Genomic DNA, 26,811 nt, shown 5'->3' with positions numbered 1-26,811 from the left:
TAAGTTGAAAGTTGTGATAAAAATTAAATTTATTACAAAGACCATGTAGGCCTACATTCCCAACCAAAGGCTGGTACTCATTCCAAGCATCACTTAAAAATATGAAAATAAAAAGTTAAAATGAATGTACATTAACAGAAATGCTACATATTCTCAGTGTTTTAACAAATAACACTTCACGATTCAACTTCCCAATTATTTGAGAACTTTCTTGTACAATTCACCATGTTATATGACTGGATAGTTGATAAAGCTATGGAATAAAATTCTTTCCAGCACATTCAGAAATACTTCTGATCCTTTTCCCACAACTCCTCCAGGATAACATCAATTTCAGATGAATTGAAACGATCGATCCAAGATTGTATAAGTCCTTCATGTGTAGGTTCGTATGTCTTCAGAGTTACCTCATCCCCTGAAATACATAAATTGCAATCAAAAACATGACACTGACACCACTCTGATGTTATATTGCAGTAAATAAATTAACATAAATCTAATGAAAATATCTGTTTGTTAAATTCAGCTCTATCAATTTCCATATTTTTACACCCTTACTTATAAAGCACCATTTACAATAATCCTAACACCATAATGACAAAGAATCTAGTCATCGAATCAGAATGGAATCCAAGACAATTCTCTTATTACCAATAAGCCAGCATCACTGGAAATATACATTTATAAACGTAGAAATATTTACTTTTTACGTATCTATATCATGCTATCATTTAATCCATTTTCAAACCTTAATTATTTATGGAAAACCCATTAATTTAGATTGTCTTAAGTGAACAGTACAACTGAATTTCAAATTGCATTATTCTGACTCCACGATTTTGTTTCATGGCATTGTGTCAGCTAAGCATTTTGTAATTTTTTGCCTAGCAATACATCACAATCTTAATAAATCATCATGAATTCATACCTTTGCTAAGAACAGTATTGGCCTGCACAAACATCTTACGTGGTTGTTTATGTGCCAAGACGATATCTCTCCATTTTGCCCATGGATATGGGCCATTATCAGGTACTTCTGAATACTTTTCATACATAGCCCGTGCAGATTCAATGTCTCCAGTAGATTTGTAAACCTGTAGCATGCATATTGGTATTATTTTCACGATTGCAAATGAGTATCAATATAAAATCTATATCAGAATACTCTAATTTTATATGAAACCTGGTTTTCCCATTGAAATTTTTAAATTACTATATATGGAAGTTGAGTAAGTTTGCACAAAGAAAGTGAGGAAAAGTCAATTACTTTTTTAGAAGTTCTAATTCTAATATATTTCATGGGTTAAAAAAAGTTATAAAAGCCTCGTAATTACTATATATGAAAGTTGAGTAAGTTTGCATGCAGAGAGTGAGGAAAAGTCAATTACTTTTTTAGAAGTTCTAATTCTAATATATTTCATGGGTTAAAAAAAGTTATAAAAGCCTCGTAATTTTTTGTACCTACAGAGACAGCGCTTCCAGAACATAAAATACAGAGTCTGTCCAAGAAATATTGTGATTGATTTTTCTAGCCAAGGAAAAAGGATGGAGGGTGGTCTCTATGAGAAGGACCTTGGTGGGGGATGTCAGGTATACGACACACTGGTTCCTTGCCTCTGAGCCTTTGCAGAGTGTGGAAAGCACCAGGAGTGAGTTGTTTGTATGTGTCGTCAGGAATCAAGATGCAGCGCACAACTGAACAGTGGCATGCAATCAAGTTTTGTGTGAAACTGAAAAAATCCGGTATTGAGACTCATGCCATAATCCGTGAAGCCTGCAGGAAGGATGCCATGTCCAAAACACAAGTGGCACAAGAAAGAGGGGAGGACAAGAAATTCACAGGACGTCCATTAACAATCCGAAATGAGTAAAATGTGGCAAAAGTGAAAGAACTTTTGGACTCTGACGTCTTAGTGTTAGAATGATGGCAGAAGAGTTGAATTTACCGAAATCCAGTGTGCATTCAATTGTGTCAAACAATTTGCAGATGAGGAAAGTGTGTGCCAAATTGGTTCCAAAGCTTTTGTTTGGACAACAGAGGGAAACATGTGTATTCATTTGTCATAAACTGTTGGAACATGTGAAGCTTGAGCTTCATTTTTTGGATAATGTGATAACCGGTGATAAAATATGGGTGTTCAAGTACGATCCCGAGACAAAAAGACAAAGCAATAAGTGGCACATAAGCACCTCTCCTTGCCCAAAAAAAGCCTGCATGAGCAAATCAAAAGTGAAATTAATGCTCGTCTTCTCTGACTCAAAGGGTGTAGTCCACAGGGAGTTTGCACCTGCTGGACAAACAGTGACCAGTCAATTTTATGTGGAAGTGCTCGAGTGGTTGTGGTTAAGGATCTGTCATTCCTGAATAGAGATCGTCGATACCTGGATTCTCCACCATGACAATGTGTTGAGTCACATGTCGTTACGCATAAGGGAGTTTCTGGCAAAGCACAATGTGGCAATGCTGCCTCAGCTCCCTACAGTCCAGACCTGGCCCCACCCAACTTCTTTCTCTTCCCTTGGATGAAATGGACCTTGAAAGGACACTGTTATGGAGTGGTAGAAAGAAAGAGCACAAGCGGCTTCGATGCAGTGTCTGAGGGAGATTCCGATTGCAGATTTCCAGAGGAGTACCAAGTGTGGCAGAAGCGCTGGCAACACATTGTACTGAAGCAGAAGGATTTTATTTTGAAGACTTTTAACTCACTGTACATATATCTGCAATAATTTTTTTTTTTTTGTGAATGTAGTCCCGATATTTTTTGGACAAATCCTGTAAGTTTTCTCCTTATGCTAAAATCAGCATTGTTTGCTTACAGCCCCTAAAACTTTTATAAACACTGCAAACAGATTAATTGATCAGCTTAAATACATGAAATCATTTATGTATAAGTGAGACGATACACTTTTATTTTCTGGCTTTCACAGAAATTATATTCTTTATAATCTCAAAAGTAAGAAATTTAACTTTGTTTATAAATTGTATGTTTAAATAGAAATCGTTAATATTAATTTTGCACAAATTCATATAAAACACAATCAAATCTCGTTGTAATGTTTCGGTTTTTAAGGGGTGATTAAAAGTCCCAGCAGAACTACCATAAAGCAATGCAATTGATTCCTGCTTTATAAGGTATGATCACAACAAAAGTACATTGCAACCGTTTGCATCAATATCTCGATTGAAAGTAAGGTTTTAGAATGTTACAGTGTTTGCATATGAAGATTGTAAATATAAGGTGTTTTTCAAGGGACCAGCACATACTTCTTACAAGCGAAAACATCTTACAAGGGTAACCCAAAAATTGTAACATAATCACTCTCGAAATTGAATGAAGTGTGTATACCAATAATCTGGGGAAGTCTAAAATCATAACTGTGCAATAACAGAATCATATGTGGACATAAACTCATCTTGATACGATCTATTGAACTTCTTATGAAGTCATTTACATTTATATCTCGCATATCAGCAATGATGTTACATAGATCAGGAGCAGGTTCAGTAGTTCAAAGCAATGCTATTTCCTTAATATACTTATGGCTGGAAATATGTCATGTAAGTGGCAGAGGTCAGCAAAGTTTTGTTTAGTACTGTTCTTCCTATGAAACTGATATTCACAAATGCACTTCTATTACAGAGAATGGACTGGTTGATGTGTTGATACAACACAAAAGTTGTTTGAAAAGGTTGGATTGGACATGACTGCCTTTACCGTTCACATTAAGTATGCAGCAATTAAAAGCAAGTCCATTCTTCATAACAGAAGTGCATTTGTGAATATCATATTGTCACAAGAAGAACAGTAAACAAGCTCAAACTTTGCTGTTCATTTGTCAGCTGATTCTACATAATAAAAAAAAAAACACGAAGAAAACTGTTAGATATTATTTGAATTTAACTGCTCTTATATGTTTTTGATTCAAATAGAAACCACTTAATTTTTACAAAAAAATTATTTAATTTCATATGCATCATACCCCAATAAACTGACTTGTAGAAAATCCGTCCAGTTTTTTCGAAAAAAACTGCTAGAAAGACAGATGCCTAAAACAACTATTTTGTAATTACAGATGCTAAAAACATAATCATCATGATCGTTTCAAGTAGTAAGCGTAGTGGTCTGTTACAGTCTCCTACCGTTTCTTTCTTCCAATAAGAAACCAATGCTAAAAACATTTCCGTAAAAATCTAGAAATCTGTTTTGGAGCATTGCAATAATTTCTGCTTACACTCTGTGTTATGAAATAGTTATAGATCTCCACAATTGCGCTACCAAATGAAGTCTGTGGCATATTTCTGAACAACTAACCTGTCAGACAAGTATATCATTATAAAGCATTTCCAATCTGAGTTTAGTTTATTATTCACTCAGCTTATGTTACAAATGTATACAAATATCTGAATACATTAAATTGGTAATGACTGGTCGCGTCAACTTTCAGCGATCAGCTTCCATAAAACATGGGCATGTACAAGCAAGCAGGGCTAAGTTGCTTGATTCATTGTGGAAGAGAAAGGAGGGGAACCAGTATTAGTGTGGGATGCTGGAACCTTACTGTGAATAATACCTTAAAAAATTACGGTGGTGTTATTGAATTAAAAACTTTTTTTTTTACTAAAAACATTCATGGCATTATTGAAACACATGTACCACTAGATCTGATACAATGGAGTCTGTATTATCTGACTACTGGACCAGTCTGCGGAAAGACGATTGGTCTAGGCATAAAAAAGTATTTGAACACTCGTAAACAGCAACCAGTCACAACCAACAATAACTGTACTGAACTGAAGGGATTTATGATTACTGGCTTGGTACTAACATCTCGCACTTCTACATTCGACCTTGAGCATAACAGTACTTTGTGTTGCATTGGCAACACGTTACACGTTATTTCGAAATTCTAATCAGTTTGTCTATAAATAATGGTGGGACTATTATGCGATGAAATACAGTATTTCATAGGTGTCCATTTCATTTTATACATCAAATAGACCAATGTCACTCACCTGCAGCTTCAGTAAGAAGTCGCCAATGGCTTTCTTCCCTACAGTTTCAATCTTGCTTCTGTCTAGCTTCATAAGCAAATCCTTTCCCTTCACAGTTTCTGTGACTGTCACAATATCATCACCTGCCTCCAGTAATACACGCAAGATTACATAGCGCGCCTGTGAGTGTGCCTGTCAAAAAATTTGTTAAACAAATGTTGAAATAAAATTAAACTAACAAGAAAAAAGGAACAAAATGTAAATTTGTGAAATACTAATGCAGTGTTCAAAATAAACCGGAGGAAACTAGAACAGTGATCTGATTCGTTTTATTATTATATTATATATGGAAAAATGAAAGTACATTCCCTTACATAATGCAATTCTGAATTTAATTAAAAAGTAATATTTTCTAAAATATCACATGTAAGATTCAAGTTAATAAAATGCAGAAACCACTCCCAGCTCTATCAAACATGGCACTCTGATATCCCTGGCTGATGCAACAATGTGAAGGAAGATGTGTAAAAACTACAGTAGAAGATAAAAATTCCAGATTTGAAATTCGTGGTTTACGCAACATCTATGAGCTGCTTGTAGAGTTGAGGTGAATAACAAGTTAAGGGTCCTGCCATTCGGGGGGGGGGGGGGGGATCATATATAGCTTACATATAATGATAAAATGTTTAGGCAGGGGTGGGGTACAAGAGAGGCGTTAGTTGCAATACAGATCTCAGTAAAAAATTTTGTTATAATCAGAGGAAAATGTATGCTTGTGTTTTATAGATTATCAGAAAGCTATCGATAGGGTGCAGCATCTGTGTACAGCAAATGAGTGGATGGAGGCGGATCTGATGAAAGATTGGTTAGAAACTGTATGGAAACGAAGTGAATTCCCCCCAAGAAGTCTCCTTTAGACAAAGTTTTTCTCTTAAATACACAATATGCTGAGAGTTTTCTGCCATCTGCAGTCACAGCTGGCATGACTGTACACTGTTGCTTCTCAGGTCCTGAGGTTTTCACTAAAACGCTTGTAAATTTACGAAGATGTTCTTGAATGGATAACATCATATCAAGAGCATTTTCTCCTCCTGTAATGTTTTGATATCCCAGATTTTGGTTTATTCTTTACACTTTCTGTTTCACTGAATTTTTGCATTATTTTCGAAACTATTCTATTGTTTCTCTTTGAATGTACTTCATTAAACAAATCACATACCAATATCACCTTTTGTTGATTCCTCATTCTATTCCCATAACCTATCACCATTAAGAATTCTTTCCCTTTCAGTGAGGAAAACCATAATGATTTTGAGCTCAAAAACGAAAATTTTTCATTGTTGATTTAGTTTGGTGATTTTTCTGTTCATATTATTTGGATTAGTTTCACGAGTTGTGAAGCTGACGTGGAATACAGGATATGGTTGAAGAGGGGAGGGTGATCAAGATCTTAAATGGGTTCTATGGAGTAATTATATCTAAGCAGACAAAGATAATTCTTTAAATGGTAGTGGAAAATATCTTATGGTGCAGAGGAGTGAACTTAAGTTGAGGAAATGTAAGATACAAGCAGTAGACATTGATGAGTTAAGAAGAAACAAGATATCTAGGTGAGAGATAAGAAAAATACAGATATTAGAATATAAGACAGTTAATGGATATGGAGGAGCCAGTTACTAAAATGATTCAGCACCAAGCTGTCTAGCAGCACGACTGTTCAAAAAAAGGGTTATCATCTTTCAGTAAAAGACTATTCTAGAGATGTTGCCATCAGGAAGGAGGATATGTAGATGTCGAAGGGCAACATGGACAGCTGAAATAGCTTTAACAATGAGAAATCGCCGGCTGTAGGAGAAGGACTGGCAGGATTGTGAAGATTACAGAATAGCAATGTAGGGTAACTGCTGAAGAGTTGAGAGGCCTTCAAAACAATCGTTTAGCTTTATGGCCTATTCTAAATGAATGCATATACTTGTTTTATTTAAGTTTTTAAGGCGATGAATGAAATGTCAATTATTTGAAAGATTATCAGTGATATGAATAAAACGTCTATGTTCTATACATAAAATTTAATGAAGATTTGGAATATGTAAAAATCAGCATACGGTATCCTTAAAAAAAAAAAGATTAGACTATATGTTTTTGTCACATCTGCATCTGCATGTGTGTGTATGCGCGCATCAGTAAATAATATAAACTTACCTGAAGCCAAGTCTTAGTTGAGGGCTGATACATTTCAAGGCACTTTCCGACTGCTTGGTACAGAAGGTGCAACCAGTTTACATATACTAGATCTTCAGCTTCCTGACCCTCAAATCCAAAAATTCTGGAAGAAAAGAAAACAAGATAACCTATGCATGCCATCATGTATATTACCTACGTAATTAAAATTTCAAGTAGTTTTAAGTACAAAGCTGGACTTTCTAAACAACTGATCTTAAGATGAAGCTTATCAGAAGTATAATGTTTTACTAATCACATGTACACTTCCTGCCTCATATTGAAACAAAATAGGGAAAAGCTATGTACACATGCAAAAGATGTGCAATACATATTCATAAACGAGTAAAGAACATCAGTGTGCATACTTTCACATAATGCTTAAGTTCTAATTTCTCGGTAAACATTCCAGACTCATCATTCAATAATTTTAGAACATAATAATCCTGCATGCTAAGAATAATAATCCTTACTTGTAAGTGCACATTTATAAATTTCTGGGGAGAGAAGAAAATAAATTGTACACTTGGAACGTGAAAGCCTCTCCCCATTTTTAACATCAGTTTGTATATCAATCAGTATATCAATATTCACCTGAGGACATCTTTGTTTAAGCAGAGATAAAGTCCCACACATTCTGCTCGACATTCCTCATATGATGATCCCAAAGTTGTAAACTTTGAGTCATATGTATCCCCATCTTCATACCAAGACTTGACCTGGAAAGAAAAAAAACAACATGGAGTTTCTCACTTTACACTTAACACATCTTTCTTATCTTTGAATCGTCCACGACTACAAAAATTTCCACATGTTATGACAGATGGGATTATCATAATCTGCCAAGCTTGCAATAAAGAGGTGACCAGAAGTAATGGCAAAACAAATACCATGTTTCACATTCCCACAGATTAATCTGAGAGAGGCTATTAATAAACTTTTAACAGAGCCTAATCAATGCGAAGTAAATACCTAGTTAAACATCGAGAAGTCTGTTGTCTAATGTTCATGAAATGGGCTCATACTCACCAATTCACCATTCAAGGGATTTTTAAGCTTCGTATTATCGAAGTTATATTGATCATCCTTGTGTTTACGCAACAATTTGCCACTGCCATGGCCTAACAGCTCATGCAAGCCAACTTGCACCTCAAATGCTTGAACCTGGTACTTGTTAAGCAACTCTTTATCTTCCTCTGAGAGGAATGGTTTCATAGTCTGCTTGTAACTAGCTGGAATCACATTGCCTAGTGACACATTCTTAAAGCCCTCATACTGACGAATTTCATCATCTGAAAACAAAATAAATATCACAACGTGTTTTTGTAAAGGTGTAATGCATACACATCATGGGAAGGAAGGAAAGCACAATTTCCATAAGAAAGAGGTTGTAAGTTAATATCACACTTTACTTCTGTATTCGTTCATCATGCCTAATGTACCCATCATGAACTAATTTATCCCCTTTCACACATTTCAAATATTCAATCTATACAATAATTATTCTTTTAATATCTGAAAGGCTCATAAACATACTTAAACTCACAGTTGGGAATGTTGATACCAGCAGGAATGCCACTTCCAGAAAACGTCAAAACATCAAGTGACGTGAAATCTGGTCGCAAGAACTTGTCTTTCTCAAATTCCTTAGGCCATGGCAATTCTGGCAACAACACCTCAGCCTGCTCCACCAAATTGGCAAATTTGGCTGACATCTTCTTATTTACCATCGCTACAAAACCCTCGAACTCTCCACGCATGCCTGCTGGGTCACGGTATGTTTCGATGAAACCAATGTACCTAAAAAATAACAAGAAAATAGATCAACACTAAGATAAATAATATCACAGTTCACTATTACTAAAACCATATCACATATTTTGTTATTTCTATGATATTGGTTTCCCTTACAAGATGCATACGCATTCCTTCATTCGCACATGGAATTACCAAAACCTGTTCATTTTATACTTCCATAAAAATCCAAAGAGTCTGAATTACAATGTCACTCAACTGACCATGAGTCTCTCTTTCAGTCAGACAGACAGATGACATATTAACAACCCTTCTTCAATATCAAAGATGACACATTTGTTCCAGTCATATTATCAAAATCAATATTTTGCACCATTACAATGTTTTCTTTTTTTCTTTTTCTTAATTGGTCATTTAACGGCGATGTATTAACTGCCAGATTATTTAGCAATGATAGAATTTGTCATATCAAAATGTTGTTTGGAAAGAAGGGAGCAAGAATTCGTCATAGGATTGACATTCGCCTTACAGTTAGGTAAAACCTCGGAAAAATCCCAATAAGGCAATTACTCCTAGTAGGAATCAAATGTTTTCTCTATAATTAAAAAATAATCATTCTAGATACTATCTCCCACCACTTTTTTTTTCTGTCTTTCAATATGATTATATGTAAACGTAATAAGACCCATAATAAACTTATAGCATACTGTTCAAGAGACATTTTAGATAAGAAAATCTGTAACATTGTTCCAATGCAATTCAGCTTAAAAATATCCATATGCTTTCGACCTTAAGACAATTTTTTTTTTTTTTTCAAAAGAACAACTCAATCTAGCAAAATATAATATAACTGCAATTTTATTTAAAGCTGTGCTTCTTGAATTGAAGGTAAATAATTTTAAAAATGTATGTGTTAAATCAATATGATATTCCTATTACTAAATATTAGTCATGAGTCTTACGTCTCCACTACAGGCCCTTTGTTCTTTATCCAGTAGCGTGAGCCATCTTTGTGATCTCTTAGTGTCCCACGTGTAAAGCTCTGTATATAATGCTCCAGCATCTTGCGCTCTGTGTCATTTGATACATAGTTCTGCAAGTCAAAATTATTATATCCTAACTGCATTTCAGAAAATATCAGTAATGCATATTTGTTGTTATATATAATATAGATTACATACAGTTCTTCTACCTTTGTCTTGTTCTCTATAGTTGCGCAAATTTTAAACTCCTTTTCAAAAGAAATTATTAATATTAAGCTGAGATACGAATGTATTTTCCTCTATTCCAAATTTACACAGTAGAACTTCATTTATATGCTTTTATGGGGGTCTGAAGAAAAAAAAAAAACGTACAAGTGAGAAAAACGTATAACTCAAATGGCAATCAATTATGTCTGAAATAACATTAATAATTAACAACATGTGATTATTTTACAAAAAGAAGTCGGTTAGAAACACATTTTCTCTTTCTTCCACTCATTGGAATTGAAACACTAATCGGCAACCTTCTCGTCATATCAGGTTGAGTCAACTGTCAAAATATTTTCAGTTTGGAGGAGTGTTAGATAGTTGTATTCAGTGCGGTCATAGCTTTAGATCTGGATTCTCACTGTTTAAAATCTATTTCTTCCCTCTGTACATACTTCTTGCCCTTCTCTGAATTGATTCTACCATTGGCGCATAACTGATTTACTAAAGCTAGCACATGTGGACACAAGATAGGGCAGCTTCGAATTTCCAAGAATTTCAAAGCTGGCCACATCTAAACAATGAACACATATTGAACCGTATTTACGTGATTACAATACATTTTTTTTTTTACAAAATGTTGTCTTGAAAACTGGGATGTGTATTAATTCGCACTCAAATACTCAGACTTTAACAAATTAAAATTAATGTTCCATTTATGTTACGAGATATGGAGGGAAGCAACTGACAGAAACAGCCACTGTGAGTTCGTGTTTTCTCATCTTTTATGCACTTTTCATTTGTAATTTCTTGTCCATTTTTGACAATAATCACTAATAAGAATATTTTTAACTACGAAAAGTGTTTAATAACATTTTTATTTTATTGTGAGAATACAACTCTCAACAATTGCGCGTATTTAATTAAACCAAAAGAATTCGCCAATAATTACTGACGAAAGAGTAGCATGACGTTAGTCATTGTCAATCAGTATTCTGACACCAAATCAGACCTGTTGATCGGAAGTTATAGTTCTGATACTGCAAATGAGGATGAATGTCATCTATAGCTAGAGGTAAGGAAGTTTCTTCATAACCTTGATAATATAAGCTAATTTTAATCTTGAGTGGTTTTTAGCACAGGGTGCATTATATTCGCTAGTTTTTTTTTTTTTTCTGGATTTTAGGATTAAAAAATTTGTATGTGTATTATATTCAATGGTGTAAATACATTATTTTCGCGTTCTTACATTTTTATGATAAACCTAATTTTTGGAAAATTTTAATTATAATGTATAAATGAATGTATTGTACCTCTTGGAATTTAAAATACGATTGTATGAGTGAGAAAAACGTATAACTGAAATAAATTGACATGGAAAGTATAGAAATTTTGCCAGGACTTCAGAAAAAAAATGTGTAAATGTGAAAAACATATAGATGAAGTTTTACTGTAATTCTAAACAAATATAATTGTTTCTACGCCAATTATTACACATAATAATATAGTAACAGCTTTGTTTTTAATTATACATACATGCAGTGCTTGTTTCAAGTATACATTTCTCTGAAAGGAATATTTTGCATTGAATTTAGCTCACCTTTGCAGAGGCCAAATCCTGTACTACACGTTCCAATAATCTTGAGTAGTCTCCACGTGTAATTCGAAACTTTCTTTTCATGTAGTCAAAATCTTTGAGTGTCACGTCTGGATCACTTCCTGTTTCTACTGATGCAAGTCGAATCTAACAAATTCAAACAGTCATAAGTCATAGTACCAACGAAATAAAAAAAATAATAATGTCTATTTCCATAAGTCTGGAAAATATAACAAGACACAAATAATATACAACAATAATATGATTAAATTTAAAGTTAAACTATATAAAGTCTCTCATGATGAAGCACCATGTCATTTGAATTTCCTTTATTCCCCAACAGTTGCAATACCTGTTTCCCAAAGATGTAGACAAAAGACTAGGTTTTTTCTTCGTCTTCTCTATCTGGCTGCAACTTGCAATGCATGATGCGCATGCAAACCCAACAACCAGATTCTTCTTCAGTTCACGAATGTGGTATGATCATGGCGAGATACAATGTTGAATAACAAGGTTTCTTGTGAGAAAAGAGAAAAAGTTATCTAGTAAAATAATGTATCAGGAAATTCACAAGACAGTATTCTGATTCTCCTATTCTGACAAGGAGAATGTCTCTACATCAATTACTACATGTTGAACACGAAGTAATGTGTTGTTGTTTTCTAATGTCAGGCGTTTGACAATAAAGTCATTTGACCTCTTGCACTCCAATATTTTTCAAAGATATTATCATGGTCAGCCACTGAAGCACAGATTTTGAGGTGTTCCGAATCCATTTCTTGGTTTCAGTTGCACAATGGGCAGTTAGGGGACTGATATATTCCAATTCTATGCAGGTGTTTGGCTAAACAATCATGGCCTGTTGCCAATCAAATGCAGCTACAGACGATTTTCGTGGTAAATCGGGAATTAACTGTGGATTTTGATGCAGAGAGTTCAATTTTTTCCCTTGAGATTGTGTTATCAAATTTTGTTTGTTGAAGTTTAATAAATCTTTTCACATAGTAATACGTAGATTTAGTAACAGGTCTGTAAGTAGCAGTGCTGCCCTTCTTTGCTAAAGCATCTGCATTCTCGTTTCTCAGGATTCCACAATGGGATGGTATCCATTGGAATACAATTCTTTTATTGAGTGATATTGAGAGAGCATTTTAGTTATTTCTGCTGTTTGAGATGAAGGTGTGTGTTTAGAGACTATTGATAGAATAGCTGCTTTGGAGTCTGACAATATAACTGCATTCTTAAATTTATTGATGTGAAATAGAAGATTCCTGAGACTTTCACTTATTGCAATGATTTCACCATCAAAAGTTGTTGTAACTTACGATGAAGTAATGTATATTATGTTTTGAGTAACAGTTTAATCTGTTCAGTAAGTCAAATAAAATAATACTCTGTGAGTGCATGTTTGTCTCCCTTCGATAGAAGGTAATAAGAGTGAATAACTTTTTCAAATTCTTCATATAATAGGAAAAAGACTAGGGACGTTTGACCATAGGGGAGGTTTGACCCATTCCAATTATTTAAAAACCCAGCAGTTTGTCAACTGCCATCTTCTAATAACATCTTTGCTCTAAAGATTAAAGACAATATTTGTGCTCGAAAAGGAAGTGAAAGGATAAACAGCTGACCTGGCACTTCTTGTCTGCTTTGATTCTGAAAACTGTACTTTTGTTGTTCCAGTTTGTGAGAATCCAGGTGAGTGAAATTAATCATACTGAAAATACTTATAATTTTATTTGATTCTGTAGTGTTTAAGGTTTAAATTGATATATTTACAATTTAGTTTCTTTCACAAAGAGCTTTGTAAATATTTTAATTAGTAACCAAGATCGAGTAGGGAGGTATGACCCACGTGACATTTTAAAGAAATATAGACGAATACTTAAAATAATAATTAAATATGATTGTTACAACTATTTCAATAGGATACCATGTCAGAGATCAATCCTCGGACAAAAGTGGAGGCAGAAACAATTAAGGCAACTGTGGAACAAGTGATTGAAGGCGATGTAAGTGTTTGAGCAGTTGCAATTCAATATGGCATAGACAGAAAATGTTAAGATGGTATGTTAATAAAGTCCAAGAAGAATAGAAGTTGACGTTTAAAGCAAGTCAAAACAGCTGCCAAATTTTCTCCACCAGTAATGAAGACGAAACTGAGCTCGAAAATTTATTGTTGCAGCCAACCTGAATTATGAACTAGCACCAAAAGAATTTCTAAAATAAAGGTACCTGGGGGGGGGGGGGGGAATGGGCCAGCACACAGCATTTAATGAGACAACTTTGAGTGAATTAAAAAAAAAAAACAAACAAAGAATACCAATTTGTTTTCATAATTGAATTATGTATTACTTTTATATTAGATAATTCATTTCAAGTTAATCTGTATTTATAATGTGTAGAAATTGTCACTTCTATAAGGTTTTTTGTATGTGGGTCAAACCTCCCATCCTATGAGTTAAATCTCCCTTACCTGGGGAGGTTTGACCAGCTATACATTAGTTTATAAAAATAAATATTTACAGATTTCAGTTCATAGTAGGCAGCTACTAAAATTATTATAAGTAACTCAATGCTTTCCCTATCCTATAATAGAATTAATTTTATTTTACAAGATTTCCCAGACAAAATAAAAAACAGAACACTTAAAATGGTCAAATTTTTTTTTTATTGGGTTATTTTACGACGCTGTATCAACATCTAGGTTATTTAGCGTCTGAATGATATGAAGGTGATAATGCCGGTGAAATGAGTCCGGGGTCCAGCACCGAAAGTTACCCAGCATTTGCTCGTATTGGGTTGAGGGAAAACCCCGGAAAAAAACCTCAACCAGGAAACTTGCCCCAACCGGGATTCGAACCCGAGCCACCTTGTTTCGCAGCCAGACGCGCTGACCATTACTCCACAGGTGTGGACTTAAAATGGTCAAACCTCCCTAGTTTCCTCTATTATAATTCCTACGTACTGAAAGAATCTGCTCAAGATGTATGAAGGTAATTTAAATAACAATTCTTTGGTGTCAAAGTTCTAAGTCATTCAACTGTTCATCATTTAGTACAAAAATTTCGAGAAACTGGTATTGTTATAGAAAAAAAAAACTGTATGCATCAAATGTTTACCAAGGGAACTTTGGACGACACTGCATTTCAACTGGGTAATTCTTCTAAAAAATCTCTTGGGTAGCTCTCTCAACAAACAGGAATTTCCTACAGTTCAATTCAGAAAGCAATAAAACTATTAAAATTAATAGTGAGACCTATCCCCTATTTTCTTTCAAACAAGCCTAGTTTCATCTGTGTGTATTTGTAAATTCTCAAAGCAACCAGTATTGGAATACAGAAAAAACCAGACCTCTTTCACGAAGTGCCCTCTTCACAACAGAACATCTGTTCTGATGGTCTATTAGTTGCGAAAGAAATTACAGAACATTTGGGGAGGGGGGCAGATTTTGCAGCCTTCTTTCAATCAACTGATTGAAAGGGAGTTAATTTCGGTTCCTTAAACAGGATGCTGCAGAACATGTCGCCAATACTTCTTTATAGGCAATTAAAGTGTGTTTGAAGACAGGATGATTACCAATAATGTGTGGCTTCCACAATTCCCTGACCTTACATTCTGAGATTATATCTCTGAACATAGTGAAGGAAAAAGTATACAAAACTAACCCACAAAACTTAAATAAACGAAAAACAATATCCAACAGAAAATAGCATTCATACCATGTAAACTGCAACGAGTGACAGAAAGCTTGTAAAGCCCGCATCAAAAATGAACAGAAAAATAGGGAGAATGACAATTTCAATACCTTGGATAAATTAAGCGATTAGAACACTTTGTAATTCTTTATCACTGTGAATAGCTGCCACAGTGCAGAAGATGCAACCCACATGCTAAAAGTAAAAACACCATGCTGCTGGGGAACCAGCCTTGTCTAATCACCTGGTACGGGCAGTATCTTCATGTGGAGTTGCAAAACATAACTTTAAACCATTCTGCCATTGACAAGGGAGGTACCATGAACAGTAGTACTCCGAATACAATGATTCTTAAGGTCTGTTCCCTCTTAGTAGAATCGAAGCGAATCGTCTACTGCCACTCACATCTAGTGGAATTGAATTGAACCAAAGAGAATCAAAGCATATTGTAGTGTAAAATGGATTGCATAAAGCTTTAGCACAGTTATGTAATGAGACAGAAAGAGAAGAAATACATATTCAAAACAAGAAAAGGAAATACTGGATTAATGATATTTTTAACTAGGGATGTACATGGAGAATTTTCCACTTTATTTCACTATATTCTGAGAGATGAAACAAAATTTCCTTTTACAGAACATCATTGCATTTTACTCGATACTTTCATTAATTTACTTATTTCACACCAAGCATTATCACGGGAATAATTATTACATAGTATAGCACTTTTATGTTCAGTCACACAATAGCAGATAATTCTGAACGAAATTTATTAATTTTCCTTTGTTCAGATTAAATTGTAATTTTTATGATTAGCCTATGTACTATTTCAGCAATTTAATATCAATAAACGAATTTTATTGCTACCAAAAATGGATAAAGCTGATTTGTTTTTTTCACGAAGGCTTTACAAGAACATATGATGAACCCAAAACAAGAAATTCTGTCCCGACAGTGGAATAAATATTCTACCTTATGAAGTCTGTTTGATTTGGTTTGGTTCAATTCAATGAGCAGCTTTCTATCTTCCATTTAAATACATAGTAAAAAGAAATTCTGTTCGATTCGATTCTGCTAAGTGGGAGTGGGCCTTTAGAAAGTCAAGCTTCTTTAAGTTGAAGCAGTGAGATTTTATACGATTTGTCCAAGCATAAAGAAAATGAAGTAATTGAAACAGCCATAAGAAGGGGGCATCTATAAAGTTGGGTGTTGATAATAGAGTTCATCATGAAATGAGGGTATATTTAAACTGATTTTATAACTTAAGCTGCTGCCAAGAGGTTGAAAGGATGATAGCAATGGCAAAGGAAGCTTTTAATAGGAAAAGGAACATTTTCTGCAGACCTCTGGAAGAAACTAGTGAAGTACAGTATAGCATTTTATGGGGCAGAAAGAATGTATTTTCTGAATAATTTCGAGGGAAAAATTGTTCTGGGGTCGGGCATCGAACCCGGGACCTTTGGTTTAACGTACAATTTTTCCCTCGAAATTATTCAAATCAACTTTACAGGGAGTTATACCTGAAATCTTGATTTGCAATGTATTTTCTTTTGAAACCGAAGGTGCAAAACTACTTTAAATTTAATATGGACACATCCAAAATATTTTTCCTAAAAACACAATTGCACAACTCCACATTTAACTATAAAAGGACTTTTATATTTGTGTTAATATAAAGCTTCATATTATTACCTCATACACGGGAGTCTCATTGTCTTCAGTCTTAAAAACTCGACTGTTGTAGGCCTCCATATCTTTCTGTTTGAGAAATTGAGCAACATGGTCTGCATCCTCCAAGTTACAGTTACTAGAGAAGTATGTTGTCACACCCTGCAACAAATGTTTTACAGTAAAGAAGAATGCAAACACAACAACACTGGGAACTACATCAATCATAAAAGCCCTATGTGAACAAAACTTGTGTAGTTATGTCCTTTCTCAGCTGACTATTCACTCAACAATGGATGAGAAGCCTAAAGAATTATTCACGAGCAAAGTGCCCGTGTTATTTACGATGTTATCAATCATATCTGTAAATTAAGAGAAGAAACAACATTGTAGTAAAAAAAAGACTTGAGTTTCCTTCGAAACAAGTTATCTACTGTATTTCAGAACTGAAAAGTAAAGTAGGAAATTGAAAGAGATGGTAGACAATAAATAATCAACGTCATTACAACAACTGACAGAAAAGAATTCTGAACTTTCACAAGACATCTTCTGGTTAAGACCTCACCAGATAAATTAACTCCTGCACACAACTTCACCCCTCCCTCCATCCTTGAATTCACAAGAGCCATATCAAATCATATACAGATTTGTAAATTATCTCCGAACAAACTATCTGGTCCTGATAGGATTTCACTGCCAAGTTGAAAAGATAGTTAAAATGGGCAAACACTCTTACGAAGATTGATATTCTCTCTACAAAACCAATATTTCCGAAAAATATGAAAAAAACTGCACATATAATCATCATCAACAAACTTGGAAAGATTCAACACTGACACAAAACTATAGGCCAATAAATATATCAGACTTAAGTAAAATCTTTGAACATCTCATTTTGGAATGACTCCATCAGTATTTAAACTAACTAAACAAAATTTACTATGAACTCACTCAAAGCTGATCACAGCACTACACACGCAATTGATACACACACTGCTGAGTGCCAGAAAGATTTTATGCTAGAGCAACATACTGTTGCCACAAACACTTGAACTGTTTAATATATACCATTAGTTACTTACAAATGCCTTTTAGAGAGCCCGGAGATTCATTGCCGATCTCCCATAAGCCCGCCATTGGTCCCTATCCTGAGCAAGATTAATCCAGTCCCTAGCATATCTCACCTCCCTCAAATCCATTTCAATATTATCCTCTCATCTATGTCTCAACCTCTCCAAAGATCTTTTTCCCTCTGGCCTCCCAACTAACATTCTATATGCATTTCTGGATTCGCACGTATGTGCTACATTACATGCGCTTCCCGTCTCAAATGTATGGATTTAATGTTCCTAATTATGACAAGTGAAGAATACAATGCGTTCAGTTCTGCAATGTGTGACTTTTTCCATTTTCCTATCACTTCATCCCCTTTTAGCCCCAAATATTTTCCTAAGCACCTCATTCTCAAACACTCCTAGCCTCTGTTCCTCTCTCAAAGTGAGAGTTCAAGTTTCACAGCCATACAGAACAACCGGTAATATAAATTCTAATAGACATATACCATTACTAAATAATATTCAGCCCAACACAAACAGTAATAACCAATTAACAGGGACTGACAAGACTTTCGAACACTCAAATAAAAGTTTACATCAAATAAACCATTTCTTTCAACTCATGTGCATTAAATCAAGAAGTACCTTTTCATGGAATCCCAAACTCCTCACACCTTCCTTTAACAGGTAGATGGTGTCTTTACACCGATCCCACAAAGACTGCATCGATTTTGGTTCCCTACGATATGCTTCACTACACTTGATGATTGCTTCAAATTTGGATGCTGGAAGGTTAGGAATAAATTTGCTATCACCAAATCCTTTGTAGTTTCCAGCATTAGTGAATATTCCAGAAGTGTAAACCAGGAGAGCCTGAAACATCAGTTTATTTTACAGTAACATAAAGCACTCACAATTCTAACTTATAAAAAAATATATATTATACAATATCACTTTGTAAGCACTATATGTATGTAAAGGTGTAAATTTATATAATGACTTTATTCATAATCTTATCTATTAATCTTTAAAAAAATATGAAAATAATCATATAAACATGTGTATGTCTCAACACAGAGTAGTACATAGTACAACCCTACAAAATAATCATATGTTTGCGACTATAGTCATATGTAAGGCAACTCTGAACCAGTCTGATGATAAACATTAGCTGAAACAATTACATTTTCCTTCAATATTAAAACTATTGTTATCTTAAGAACATTGTTGCAATATAATAGTTTTCAGAAAACCTGCTGCACATTGTTGCAACATATTACATTCTAGGTCTGTGTAAAGAATAATGTATATATTATTATATATTATAATGAAATTAAAGTGGCTCGCTCTTCTGCCCCTGTGTGTGTGTGTGTGTGTGTGTGTGTGTGTGTGTGTGTGTGTGTGTGTGTGTGCGCATGCGCCATCAGGCTGCAGTTTTTCTACCAGTTGCAGCTTGTACGGGAACAAATTCAATCGCTTCCATAAAATCTTCCTCACCGCTGTTGTTGGTATCTGCAACTGCTGACTAGCCCTCCGCACTAATTTCTGAGGGCTCTGTATGAAACTTTAATGGACTCAGTTAACCATCGCTTCACTTACACTTGGCCTCCCCGCGCATCCTTTACCTTGATGACAGATGCATCCTATGTCGCAAAAATGTTCGTATGACGTCCAAATCGTCATCTAAATGCCCGTCCAACAGCAATAACACTATCTCTTCGTGCATATTCAAACACAAACCAGCTACAATCAGTTAGTAAGACAGCCATTTTTTCCACCAACAATGTACAGGTTCCCCGCTAAATGACAATGAAATTAGATGACAACTGTAAAACTTCAAACTTCCCTTTTTGAAATGATGGTAAGATCATGTATTTATGTTCAATATTGGTGAAAATATAGCCTTCTGAAATTGTCCAATAATTTGTAACTACGGTCTATATTCTTTTTCACGATTTTAGACTCTGACTCTACTTTCAAATAATGTGTATTGGTCAATTATTACAGAAAGGTCTTCAGTTGAACTGGAAATTTTTCTCTCTTTTTGTGAATTTTATACATACTTGAAATTCATCTGCTGTAGCATTTTTATCCTCTAAGGCTGCTTTCTTTAGCTCAGCAATTGGTTGTGCAGAGAATAATTTGCGAAGCAAGGCAAAAAGAAGTGGTGACTCTGGTGACGTCTGTAAAATAAAGTATTATTCTCACACAAACATAAGAATGGTTATTTCACAAGAGTATTATACTTGTTTCTATCACTTTTATTGTGAAAAAAAAAAAAAATTAAAAGTTATCTTAAAATTACATATTACCTACACGATTTAGTGAAAATATTCAATATACAAGAGTGGCTCACAAAAAATGTTAAAAGTTACTTACATGGATCAATAAAACTAAATGCTGATATTTTTCCAAATCTCATTGCGGGGGGGGGGGGGGGGGGGGCTTTTCAGAATGTACCCTGACAGTATTTCATCAGGTCCCACTCATAGGGTATGAGGGCAACTCTGATATTTTGAATGTAATGATGGATTTCTATAAATATATGAAGACCATACAGGAAAAATGATCAAAGTCAATTTTTTGTGTTTGCACTGCCATCTGGTACTTTTTGTAATGTACTACGATCTCAGCTACACGGTTTATCTGAAATCCGTTCGTAGGCCCAAATCTAGAGCTTTGAAAAATCGTACTATATGCAAGAACGATCAAAGTCCGATGCTACTACGTAAAAGCGATCAGAGTCCTTTCATTTTCTTATTCACATTAAGGGTAGATTTCACGGTAACTTTCCCTGTTCGTGATCATTCCTACTTGGAATGTGACAAAGATTTTGGTCTAATAAATCAAAAGGTCACAGTTGAGTTACCATTTGAATGGAATGATGTTATTCAAAATAGCACATCGAAGTCTACGCAGTTTAATATCATCAGTTGCACTGAAAACTGACAATTTCATCATTTTCACACCATTGTCTAAAATTTTCGTCTCTCTGATGCAATTGTTGGTCACATATATCGGAATTTTTTCTTTGTTCTGGAAATTTTAGTCTGATAAGATTGGTTTGGAGAAATGGATCATTTGTTAATTGAGGTGTTTTGCGAGGCACACAAATTGAATCACTATTTTTCATAGGAATTATATCTTCCCTCAAAACACAGTTTGGATCAAAATGATTGATACATACCACACTATCATCATTTGGTTCGAAGTTTTCTTGATTAATAATCCTAACCCAATTTTGCCTCAATGTTGGATCTTTTGGAAATCTAAATAAATATTGAGATGTGTGAAGCAGTAATTCCACAACTGGATTTGCAACCAAGGACACAAGATTTATGACCCATTTAATTGTAATTTATCACTCCCCAAATCACAAATTAAAGCACTTCATAATCACACTTTAGATAGTAGACCTGGTAAAAAAACAAAAACAAAATAAAAAATTACATTGTTTACCAAGCAAACTCCAAGTGAGAAACATGCAGCGACCATATGACTGATTGAGAGTAAATCTTTCAAAGATCCCAACCACAAGTAGCTTGTCCCAACCAGGATTTGAATCCGGACCTGCTCATTTCACAGCCAGACGTGTTAACCGTTACTCCACTGCAGTGAACTGGAACCTAAGTTACCGGATTCTTAACAAGCCACGTGGTTACTTTCTAATTGTTGACACAGTGGGTTTTCCCAGCCTCTTGTTTGCTTTAAAGAACACAATGCATGGGTTTTCCTTATCACTTGTTGCATTAAGTTAGCAACACAATTCTGCCAGCACTGCCAATTTCAGTCAGCTGTCTGAACTGTATTAAGAAATACAGTATGTTTAATCATGGCTAGATAGACAGTATAGCAAAGCATTTAACTCATTAAACGTATCTTCTCAAGAAGTCATACATGTTGTGTTTACACAAGTTTCGACTGAGTTTTCCAGAGGGTGCACAACCACTGAAACAGATGTGACTCACTCTGTAATTCATCAATTTGATGACTAAGGCACTAAGAAAATATCAGAAGCTTATGAACATTTTAATATGAGATTAGCTGTTTCTAACAGCCCACAAACCTGAAGGACCAGAACATATAATTCAAGGTTATCTTTCCCTAGAAATGATTTCTTCTTTGCTACGAATTCTTAACACCTCTTAAAATCCGTTGCCTTCAGCCATGTTCGAATTTGAGAACTTCACATCTAACAGCTGGCATGTTTACTGAACCACCACAAAGACAATTACAACATTCAAGTTTGAATTTGCAGTAACAAATGGAAATTGTACACCATACAGAAATAAATCTACATACCGTACCCACTATGGAAACGATATTAAATCATATCATATAGATTACAATTAAAAAAATATATATATTGTGTTACCTGAACAAGTACAATCAGACCACCATTCCACGATGCCTGACTCAGGTAGTGGGCATACAACTTCTCCTTTGAAGTAAGGCCTTCAAATGCACTCGTGCAGTCCAGTTCCACAACAGGCTGGTCATTCGGAAGAATAAACTGATCTGTATCAGTCATTATGCTGTAATCAATCCAATGTACATAGTACAGTGAATTATGAAACAATACAGGACTATATATAGGCCTATATTACTTGGTTATTTAACGACGCTATATAAACTACGAGGTTATTTAGTGTCGATGAGATTAGTGATAGCGAGATGAGGTCGAGGATTCATCACATTACCTGACATTAGCCCTACAGTTGAGAAAAACCTCGGAAAAAACCCAACCAGGTAATTAGCCCAAGCGCAACTCCGGATATCAGCAGGCAAGCACCTTAGCTGACTGAGCTACGCGGGAGGGGGGATGGATGGATGGATGGAGGGAGGGAGGGAGGGAGACGCGAAGCACACACACACGCACACACGTGTTGAAGACCTCTACTGTTAAGATTCTAAATGCTATTATTTACACAGATAGCATGACAATGGTCCGCAGTCTGAGCCATAATATGAGTGTCTAGTGTGAGTTGCGCATTCACAGTCATGCTGTGTGTATTGTGTATAGTCTGGAGTTCGCTATGTGTAGTGAGTTACTGTTTTAGTTTTAGTGTTAATGTTAATGGCATTTACAATCAAACAACGTGTTTGACCACAGAGGCCGGAAGCGCATTACTGGGAAAAGAGCCATACCTATTGCATTAGAATGCTGAATTAGCTCCGCTGAGCTGTATAGCCTCTGTGTGTGTGTGTGTGTATACAGGGTGACCCATAAGTAATGTCATTAATTCCATGGCGTTATTCTTTGAGATATTTCAAACTAAAAAAGTTTATACAATTTTGCTCGATTCTGTTTCCTCTTCGAGATAAAAATTGTTTATATGGAACATTTCATAGTGTGTTCTGGGAAAGCCATTGATTTAATTCGCAATATGCTCAGTCAGTTTAAGAGAGCAGTATATTATGATAATAAATTATTGAAAGAATTTTAGTTTTGTCCTTTAAATATGCAGAATTTGATCTGAACTGTAATTTTTCGTCCTCCAAAGGAATTTTTCAATGTTACATTACATTTTCTGCATATTTAGAGGACGACTTTGTTGGTAAATTGGTCTACAGAACTGACTTCATAAGGGTGAATGACGAACAGTCAAGTTCCCCCAAAAAAGTAATGTTTTTTCACAATTATTTCCTTAACACTGCAGGAACTACACCTCTATTTCGCCATCTAAACTCATGAGCTATTTTTGTACGCCTTCTGGAAAATTACCTTATTATATACCATTGCTCCTCTGATTGAGGTTCAGGCTGATATGTACATCTATTACAAGGCAGTATATCTCATTTGACAATATGTGTCAGAGAAAGAACTGTTTGTATATATCCTATATCTGATTAGTTAAAAATGTTACTAATCAGCAATGTATGCAATGGATAGGGAAAGGAACTGGCCAACCTAACTCATTTTCTTCTGGCTTAGTTGCGTCATTAGCGATTGGTATCACTTATGAGCAGGCTTCGCATTTTTGTCATGCTGAATTTATCGAGGAATATAGCCTTGTACGGAGGAAGTTCAAATGTCTGGCATTCACTGCATAAGTGGTGGTACAGTAGGCTTACGGTTAATATAAAATATAATGGAGCATATCATGACAACACTGAAACTTAATTTTAATGGTTTGCACAATCGAAACGTTCTGAACAAATATGTTTGCCATGCTATTGATTACAATTGAATTTTAAAATTAATAATCTAATAATAAATACACAACAGAAGTTTTATACATATATACAAACAATAATTTACACCTATTTATTGAAATAACTACTATTACAATTACAAAAAAATGTACATTCTAGGAATAGGTTACCATTTCTTACACAAAAATAATCATTTCCAAATTCCAAAATAAACAGCTGCAGTGTAGATATTGGTGGCGGCATTTGTACCCTGGTGCACCTTCTCTATGACTGAACGGGATCACAATGAACTCATTGATGTACAAATATACCGGTACGTAATAACGTGCGCTTCTACATAATACGAGTCAGAACTCATAGAAGTCTTGTAATCTGCTTGCGCCTTTGACTGATGTCATTAAGGTACCAGGAGAAACTACTCCATCCAATAGCTCTTGTGACAAACATGTGAAGCCTGCTTATGAGGTTCCAACCTGTCTTCAGACAGATGACTTAACAACATACTGGTAATTGCATATCAACAATAATGCCATACCAAATGGCCACAAATAGCCTATTCTCTTGTGCTACTAACTTCTCAATTTTATGATATTACATGATGTGCGTTTATTTCGGGATAGTGAAAGAAGTGGCGTAAGTGACTGACAACTAAAAGGCAAGTTAAGCCTTTAAATTAATCTAATAAGAAATATATATTTTGCATAATAAATAATGTCGGTTTTTCTACCTATTATTGGAAGACAAAAGTGATTTCAATGAGCAGGAAGAACAAGGATGGTTCCAACAACTCAATAGTTGAGATACAGACATTAAAAATCTGCCATGTCCTGGAAAGCTTCAGATATGAAATACTGAGAATAACTGGAGGGCTTTGCCAGAAAATCCATCAACCAGTACACAAGGACTGTCAGAAGACCTTGGTCCATCAAAAGATACTACAGTACATCAAGACACGCAAAAAAATCATACGATCATACAGAAGTTGCCAATCTATACTCCATGAATTAATACCAGAACAAGTTCAGCGCCAAGTGGATATCTGCCATCAGCTTCTCAGTAATCCCGTGGATGAAAGATATGAGAGAAAAGCGACTCATTCGAAACACTACTCATTATTTTTTACAACTTGCTCCTGAGCGTTTTGTGAAACAATAAATGTGTTAATGAATGAACATCCCCTTGGTGCAATAAGAAGTTAAATGTGGTTTAGCAATGATAAAATTATGAGAAATTAGTTTACAGTAGCGCGAACATATTGAATCTTCAATGAATAGAATAAAACTACTTCAGTCTGCACTAAAATATCTGCCAAAATATGTCAAACAAGCAACGCCGTAAGTGCTCTGCGTCCGGAAATATTCTATGGCCATTCGAGATTTATTGAAACTTGAACATAGTCTGTATGTCAATAGTACTGAAAAGCATGCTATGAATTTACACAAATATATGAAGATCTTAGTCATACACAGTTCTTTGCGACATCCTCAACCATGGCAGCGTTGCGAAATTTGAGGTGCAATAAACAGAATGTTACATGTATAGAGATGAATGGATAACATAATGAACACTTGCACGAATCAAATTATAAACAGAACTCACTAAGATATCTCTGTTGATGGAGAAACAGGTTTAATTCCAGTATGTAGAAGAAGAATGTTTCCACAACCTTATTTTCATCCACGAATTACATAGCCTATTATGTATCGTCCTACCATTTCATATGAATTTCGAACTCACACTCAGTATAACAGTAATATAATAATAACCATGTAGACAAACGTGAACAATGGTTCGTCAAACTATTACAGTTTAGTACCGGTACTGGTTCTAAAATAGGGAGAACTACATATTGCTAATACTAAAGAAACGTACCATCTTACATTCATTGACACTTTAGAAACAATGTTTAGTAGTTCTCGCTGCTTAGGTAAATCTAATAGGCATGTAGAACTTCGCGGAACACATGAAAATGTAAAATGAAGACCTCTCACAGCTGCACTTAGCCTAGCAGATGATGAAAGCATGAGGTTTAAAAATTGATTACCGAAGAATAGGGCATCGTACATCCTGTGAAACTGCAACAACATATCTGAAATAAGAATATGTTGGTCACTTGATTTAATCAGTAATTATTGTTTTTTTTTTTAAGTCTTATCAAGTAACAAAAATTAAATCATGTTCACCTTTATTTCATCCAATGCCTTCTACCTCACGCACCACACCGGTCGTCTCAAACATGCACAAGAATCGAACGTCTATCGCAAGAAGAGTCAACATGACGAGTAGAAGAGAGTTTATAAAGACGATGATCCTGCCCCGATCCTCTCGTCTTTAAAATGAACAGCTTGATTCTGAATTCTGATAATAAAGCCCGGAAAGAGAGAGAGAGAGAGAGAGAGAGAGAGAGAGATTCCTATCCTGTATTCTATCTAAATGGTAATGTAAGCATCGTATAACAATATTGTTTTGTTGAGATGAA

General features: G+C 34.9%; 1 protein-coding gene across 3 annotated transcripts; it reads right to left on the bottom strand.

The window, feature by feature from the left end:
- Positions 1-26,579, bottom strand: DppIII (dipeptidyl peptidase 3). 3 transcript variants are annotated; one of them, XM_069825863.1, is made up of 15 exons: positions 26,516-26,570; positions 26,377-26,421; positions 22,552-22,711; positions 20,240-20,359; positions 18,822-19,049; positions 17,146-17,283; positions 11,759-11,902; positions 9,931-10,061; positions 8,760-9,013; positions 8,243-8,505; positions 7,808-7,932; positions 7,196-7,319; positions 5,015-5,185; positions 929-1,094; positions 1-415 (listed from the first exon to the last, which is right to left on the bottom strand). In XM_069825863.1, the coding sequence occupies exons 3-15, from the start codon at positions 22,705-22,707 to the stop codon at positions 282-284; spliced, it is 2,154 nt and encodes a 717-aa protein (XP_069681964.1). In that variant the 5' UTR covers positions 22,708-22,711; positions 26,377-26,421; positions 26,516-26,570; the 3' UTR covers positions 1-281. The 3 variants fall into 3 exon arrangements, with proteins under 3 accessions (XP_069681964.1, XP_069681963.1, XP_069681962.1); XM_069825862.1 differs by lacking the exon at positions 26,377-26,421 and having other exon boundaries at positions 26,516-26,579; XM_069825861.1 differs by lacking the exons at positions 26,377-26,421; positions 26,516-26,570 and adding an exon at positions 26,205-26,351.
- Between the last annotated feature and the right edge of the window lie 232 nt (positions 26,580-26,811).

Source organism: Periplaneta americana, chromosome 5 (assembly GCF_040183065.1).
Source record: "Periplaneta americana isolate PAMFEO1 chromosome 5, P.americana_PAMFEO1_priV1, whole genome shotgun sequence".
Classification (NCBI taxonomy): Eukaryota; Metazoa; Arthropoda; class Insecta; order Blattodea; family Blattidae; genus Periplaneta; species Periplaneta americana.
This window is presented reverse-complemented; position numbering and strand designations above follow the sequence as displayed.